Source organism: Sitophilus oryzae, unplaced genomic scaffold, assembly GCF_002938485.1.
Source record: "Sitophilus oryzae breed Bouriz unplaced genomic scaffold, Soryzae_2.0 scaffold_1870_pilon_pilon, whole genome shotgun sequence".
Lineage (NCBI taxonomy): Eukaryota > Metazoa > Arthropoda > Insecta > Coleoptera > Curculionidae > Sitophilus > Sitophilus oryzae.
Genome location: NW_022146580.1, coordinates 1,025,135 through 1,032,672, shown reverse-complemented (window position 1 = coordinate 1,032,672; position 7,538 = coordinate 1,025,135). Strand labels below are relative to the sequence as shown.

General features: G+C 33.7%; 1 protein-coding gene across 1 annotated transcript; it reads right to left on the bottom strand.

Moving 5' to 3' along the window:
* Nucleotides 1-751: 751 nt before the first annotated feature.
* LOC115883372 lies at nucleotides 752-7,210 on the bottom strand. Its single transcript, XM_030901739.1, has 11 exons — nucleotides 7,016-7,210; nucleotides 6,851-6,915; nucleotides 5,390-5,468; nucleotides 5,095-5,330; nucleotides 4,923-5,007; nucleotides 4,441-4,829; nucleotides 4,096-4,216; nucleotides 3,800-3,929; nucleotides 3,429-3,660; nucleotides 3,001-3,210; nucleotides 752-1,165 (listed from the first exon to the last, which is right to left on the bottom strand). The coding sequence occupies exons 1-11, from the start codon at nucleotides 7,043-7,045 to the stop codon at nucleotides 832-834; spliced, it is 1,911 nt and encodes a 636-aa protein (XP_030757599.1). The 5' UTR covers nucleotides 7,046-7,210; the 3' UTR covers nucleotides 752-831.
* Between the last annotated feature and the right edge of the window lie 328 nt (nucleotides 7,211-7,538).

Genomic DNA, 7,538 nt, shown 5'->3' with positions numbered 1-7,538 from the left:
GTTTGAGGTTCATTGTGTATCTCGATTTTTACTTAGAATTGAAATATGCAATAATATACGGAGGGTTCCATTTAAAAAAACGAACCTTTGATGTATCACGACTTTATAACCGACCCTGTATACTTATATTTATTACACGCCAATATATAGACATTTAAAAACCCCATAGCTTTTATATTTAACTTTTTGCGGTACCTCGTATATTTTACCCAATAATCGACCGTTTCCATACATATCAGCGACCCTGTATACTTTATACACCGTATGATCGAAAAAAACGGAATCCAGTTGGCTGGGAAATAACGATCGATGACATTTCCCATATAAATTTACATATGAAATGGCAGCGATCTTCATTTCATAGACATCGCTGACGTCGTTTTTTTTTTGATCATACGGTATTACTAAATAAGTTTATTTTTATTTTTAAGCTAACAATTTTATAATAATTGAATTTAATATTTCCAAAGACATCTAAATAAAGGGTTTTTTAGATTTCTCTGAATATTTCCTAAAGTCTTAAGAATAATTTTTCACATTGACAACACCGCAGGCATATTTTAATATATGCAACCATAAATACCGCTCAGTATCTTGAGTTGCATATCATTAACTACGTAATTTAAATGTATTTTACGAAAAAAACATGAAAAAAACCTTTTAAGTTGCGTTTTTTTATTTTCTGATGTCCCAAATTAAAGAAAATATAAAAAAATATAGATTTTTATTTATTTAAGTACAAAAAACAATGTTCAGTATCTGATTTGCTTTATTCACGAATTAAATTATAAGAAAAAAAATACAAATGAACCAGAGACCACCGGATAAACATTAAGACACCACTTTGTTAACTTTTTTAGTTCCTCCGCTTTTTCTTTTGGCCAGAAATTCCTCCATTGTCGGTACTCGAGGCGTACTCCTTTGAGAGAGGTACTTTTCGTCCCGGCTCTTTCTCTCGCCCTTCTCCGCAACTTTGGGCTTGTTCTTCTCGATCAGCTGATTCCTCCGGTACTGATCCAGGTAGATCAGGAACTCTCTGAACGTTAGATAGCTCCTTTCCAGACCGGTCCAGTTTCTCGTGGCTGGTTCCTGCAAGCCTAGTACCGTGTTCCAGTGCTGGAAGTCGCTGTTTTCCTGGCCGTACCAGTACTTTATTATAACGAATCTGTTCGAGGAAAAAAAGAAACCTTTAAATTAGTTGAACGGAAGTTTAAGGGAAAAATTAAAGTTCCGTTCGGTTGACGGGGTTTTAAGAAAAAGAAGTTAAATTTCCGTTAACGCAACTTTAACCACTCCCATTTATAAAACAAAAAACGGTATCCAGTTGGCTTAGAAATGAACATCGATGACAGATTCTCCATACAATTTTACATATAAAATGACAGCGATCTTCATTTCATAGCCATCGCTGACGCCGTTTTTTTTCGATCATACGGTATAATATAATCAATTTCAATGTTTTTTTTTGATTCATAAATTCAGAAAAATGCAGGGTGTTTCAAAAAACTTATAAACTTAAATCTCTCGTGGGGAGATGATTCTTCACGTAAATATAAGATATACCGGGTGCTCACCGGGTGCTCAAAAGTGGCTCACCTCTCTAAATTTTTTATTTTTTTAGTTAAAAAACGAGATTTGGTATGTTAGTATATGACATAAATTAGGATTAATTGACGTATTTAATTGTTTTCGGTCACTTCCGGTTTCACCGGAAATGACTATAACTTTTGATTTTTAAATGGCATCCCCGGTATTTTTTTACTTTATTCGTTAGAAAATGTCACTCTGAATAGAATGACATATCATATGTCAACTTTTGACATTTTCGCATATGATTTATTTGAAATTATAACTTGCGGTTCGTAACGAAAATTTGACTTGAAATACCAAGTGTGTGGTATCAAATTATTCGTAAAAAATGCTTTTTCCAAATATGCTAATGAGCCATCCTCGGTCCATTTGAAAAAATTGAGATATGATTAAAAATACGATTTGGGCATCTTTTAATCGTCCAGGACAAGAGACTAAAAACATTAGACGATCAAATATATTTTTCCAAGGCTTCTTGATGAAGAATTAGTGTTTTTAACATACACATGGCACCCTTTGAATTTTAAAAACAATTTTTTTAATTAAGCGAGAATGTCAAAAGTTGACATATGATATGTCATTCTATTCAGAATGTCATTTTCTATCGAATAAAGTAAAAAAATACGGAGGGTGCCATTTAAAAATCAAAAGTTCTAGTCATTTCCGGTGAAACAGGAAGTGACCAAAAACAATTGAATACACCAATCAATCCTAATTTATGTCACATACTAACTTACCAAATCTCGTTTTTTTATCTGAAAAAATAAAAAAGTTATAGGGGGTGAGCTATGATTTTTGAGACGCACCCGCTATTTTTATATCAACATAGGTCCGATTATGCTTTGTTTCGTAGCTACAGGGTGTTAAAGTTTTATTTTTTTTTCGATTTATTATAATTTTCTTCCAAGTGCTTCTGGCTATTTGAAGGTATATAATATTTTAATGCTAAAAAAGTGTTTTAATTTTCTTAAATATACCGTTATTTTTTTCTTGACTTTGCTGTAGGTAGCACTGAAAAAAATACAATACATATAAATAAAAAAAAAAATAAAAATAAAAAATAAAAATAAAAGAAAATAAAAAATAAAAAGAAAAAAATGAAAAATAAAAATAAAATATAAATATTTTATAAATTCTCAATCTATAAAATTTAATCATAAAGTAAATTAAATAAATAATTTATTAATGGTAGTTTGGTAATCTGTGGACTTATTTTTGGTACTAAAATATGTAACACTTAGGTATAGTAACTTTTACCCTCAAAATTTCATTCGAAACGCTAAAAGCATTCGAAAGTAAATTATAGTAAATTGACAAAAATGAAGACTAACATTTTGTAGCTACGAAACAAAGCAGAATCGGACCTATATTGAGATGTCACGTGTTTCTTGTAACACCCTGTATACTTACGCCAATCCATCGTCTATCATCTTGCATATTCTCAGGTCTTTGGCAAGCTCCATGAAATCAGGATTTTCGGGGTTTCTCTTGATGTCGACCAGTTGCCAGGGTGCGATGTTGCCGAATCGTACGCATTCCAGTACTTCGTACTTGTACTTGTCCCGATTTTGCCAGTCGTACTTCAGCCAACGTACTGCCGACATGAATACTTCCATTTCACTAATGACCAAAACGAAAGAAATCTTTATTTTTGAAAGAAGAAGGCCAAACATGAGATGGGACTGATATTAGGGAATTAGCAGGGATAACGTGGACTCGCATAGCCAACAATAGACCAACAATGGATCCATTTACAAAGAGAATATCTAAATATGTGAGAGAGGCTACACCATAATAATGGTGATGCTAATATTGTAGGTAAATAATAATATTCTTACCAGTTAATAGAAATATAGTTGGATTTCAGCAAGTTCCTAACATCCTCCACCTCCAGGTCTAGCCATTCCTGAGAACTGACCAAGATCAAGAAGAAGGTCTTGATTCTGGGCAACATCAGCTCCTTCACTTCGGGAAGCGATCGTTTTTTCGCGTCCATGTACAACAAAAACGCCGTATCTTCGTTGAACACGTCCATGTTGTCGATAAATGCCCAACATTGCTCCACTAAATCTAGAAAAAAAGTCCCTGTCAAGACTCATCTCTTAGTTTTTTTTATTCGATGTCTTTAAGAAAAATACTACAGGTGTTCTCCTGTGATTGGAGAAAATCTGCACCTAGGAGAACTAACTTTGCTATAGGTAGTACTAACCTTTTATTTTTAAGTACTTCGCGGACACGAATATATCCAGAACGTTTTGTCTGTCCAGATGCACGTATGATGGTTCTCCGGTTATCATCCAGCCGTAAATAAAACCAAACGCGGCAACACTGCATTTATCCTAAAAGAAAAATTAAAATAATGATATATAATAATTAATAATAATTCACTACTAAATACTGAATATCTTCTTCATTCTCAATTAATTCAAATTTTAGGGCACCCCTTTTTTTACTTTATGTCTAGGAATAATGGATAAGATTAATTTTATTATAATTAATACTTACTGAAGGTAGTTCTACCTTTTTGACAGCTACATAAGCATCGAATAATTCAGAGTAACATTGGAGCACGATTAAGTGACAGCTAAACTCTTCATTATCAATATACACTTTACAGTCAGCATTTCTGAAAATAGAGATTAAAGATATAGAGACAAAATTATCTAAATGTGATGGTTTGACCACAGTTTGACCATGTGCAGATTTTGTCACTCTGAAGAAGAAACGATAGAACCTATGGATAGAACATATTATGTCAGTGCTACAGGCTGGCAAATGTACGGTTCTTTGTATAAGTCAATGACAAAAAACTATATAAAGATGAGGTACATCCTCATAATAAAAACTTACGTGTTATTGGTTATTCTCTGGTACAATTCGAGGTACAAATTCTGCTTTTCCGGCAATTTAACCTTCTCCCAATTGATCTCCTCGTTGCTGGTGTACCCCAAGCGGTTCAAATTCAGTTCTGGGTCCAGTATTTCGCTGGTTCTTTTGCTCTCGTACTCTGAACCCTCCTTCTGCGGGTTCCTGATGGGTGACGTACCGATTATTGAACCCAGCGAGCTAAATCCACCCGCTTGGCTCATGATGGTCTCCATGGGATTGGTGACGGTTTTCTTAAAGTTCGGTACTTCCTGGTTTGCCATTATTTCCGTGGTTAGTTCTGGAGTGATGTTGACTTTGGTGTTCTTGGGATCGGCTACGAGAACGCTGAGTTTTTTTGACGAAAAAACGACCTAGATAGAACAGAATTAAAATAAATACTAATACTGTTTCGTCCCTGCCATCTTACACATTACTTTCAAAAATTTGAGAAATATGATCCTTACCTGTGAGGATTCGACTTTGAGATTTCCACTGGGTGTCAACTTAAAAGGAAAATTCTGATTGGATCTGCTGCTGTCTAATTTTGAACTACAAAAACCCTTCGAATCGAATCAAAAAGTCAAACTGAAAGCAACTGTAAGACTAATTTATTTTTATTTTTCCCATATTTTTTACCTGAAATGATGATTTTTTTTCGTGGTGGGATACAAAAAATCTCCCTCTTGCACTGGTTCGGTGGTGAACACTTTTTTCTCTTCGCCCTTACTGTAAAGGAACACTATTTCTTCTGCCGATTGCTTTTGAAGTGTTCTGCGACGATCATATCCCGCTGGAGAGACTCCAGGATTGAACTGTTCCAGAGTTCTTCTCGGGGAAACGTTTGAAGTTGGTTTTCTATGTGAGTGAGAGTGCTAAAAACGTGTTTTTTTTACCAACAAATTTTTTAGAGCTCTCTATATTTTAATCTTACCAGTTTATGAGATAAATATGTGTCTCCAGATCCTTTGTCGTGTGATTCTTGCTTTGGATAGTCTGTAGGCAAATTGAGCCTAGAAAAATACAAAGTTGTAAGTAAATACATTGTCTAAGGACAATAATACAGGGTGGCGCCTCTCATACGCCGCGGAAGCTCCAATGAGAACGGTAGTTTATATCGAAATGAACTTTTGGCAGCATATGTAGGTTAACTGAAAGCATTTTATAAAAATATAGAGAATTATACAGAGTGTCCCCAAAAAAAAGTTACACATCAAAGTTGTATTTTTTCTAATGGAACACCCTATATATATATATATATATATATATATATATATATATATATATATATATATATATATATATATATATATATATATATATATATATATATATATATATATATATATAACCGCGACAGCAGGCTACTGCCAACCAGTAGCAAACAAGTTTTTAGGCTTTATGTCTCGGGGGTGCCGCTCAAGGTGGTGTGGAAACAAGTACAGTTAACCCCGGATATACTGAACACGTACATTATATCAAACTTTAATTTTGTTTTCGTAAAATTCGATACTTTGAGTAGTCGCACGAAAAAAAACCATACAACGTTTTTTTATAGAGATCTCTTCTTTAATTTTGGTCTCTACATATTTTGCAGTAAAGTTGATAGAAATCGAGTTATTGACAAATAATGAAAAATAAACCGAATTTTAGCCAATTTTTCCAAGATCGCGGCAAAATCCGGGCTTTACGGGGAGTGCAAATTTAATACGTGCTTCTCGACACCAAACTAAACAAAATAAAACTTATTCCAGCTTGTCCGGATTTGCTCCCGCCATCGATGCACTTGCCGATTGGCCTACTTAGCTTCAATACTGAGGTGTTCATTGTGAAGATATTGTTGTTCTGTTCCTGTTCACAAACTGTTTCCAATTCCTGTTCACAAACTGGTTCTGTTCCTGTTCACAAACCCGTGATAATCCGAAGATTGTTCTTACTTAAATCAACGAAAATCTTTGATTTTTCTCGGTCCTAAGTCCCGAGAATTTTTTTTATTATCTTAGATCGTTGGAGATTTTGAAAAAATAGGTCTATCTCAACAGATTAAGTCTAAAAGTAGAATCAATCCAGAGACTAAAATCAACACAAAATTTAGTGGTGTTGGGCTACAGTTGTCCACAAAGATCCATATTGGAAGAAACAAAAAAAAAATTAAAGCTAGTTAAGCACTGGTTTGAAAAACTTTTCTCAATTAAACCAAAGCCAACAACAACAAACAGCAAGAGTTCTTGAGGTACAATCTCATAGGTAAATCAATTTTTCCAGCTTGAATCACTCATGTTTAGCTTAGAACGTGTAGTTTTTTTATTTGCTTAAAACCAGAGAGTAATATAACTATCCAAAACATTGGAAATTTCACATAACAGTTTCTTTTTCTTATTTCAAAATAGTTTACCTTAGATTGATCAAATCCAAGTCACCCACTGAGTACTGGTTGTTCTCTTCTTCCCGGTAATTTTTCTACAAAATACAAGCGTTTCAAAAAACTAATCAAATCAAAACCAACCGTACATTATATCTTCAACTAAAAAAGGGATAATTTCCATTTTTCTTCCAATACCTTATCGCTCCGCAGAAATGTTCTTTTCATGCTATGCCCAAGGCGATTTTTACGGAAAATTTGCCTTCTTTCTAGCTACTTCCAAACAACAAAACTTGAGATGTAGAAAATGTAATAGGACGGGGTAAAAAATGTCACTGTTGTAGCTGTCAAAGCGACTGGATCAGTCAAAACAATACAGGTGTGCATGATAACTGTCCTATAGGTATATCAGATTTCATATTATGCCAGGTACAATTAATGTGATTGTACTAAAACAAATCATTTTAGAATATAAATATATTGTCTCTATATATATTTCGGTTTTTAAAGCTTTTTCAGAATTTAAATTCAAAACAGGCAGTTTTAAGACACTCTGTATATATCATTATTAATTTTTAAAATACTTATACGTAAACTAGGGAGAGAGAAATTAGACGACGAACAGAGATGATGGGTGTTAGGTAATAATAGCCGTTTGACTACCGTTGAAGACGCATTGGTGTTTCCATAAAATCTGAAACTGATTTCTTTCGAAAATCGA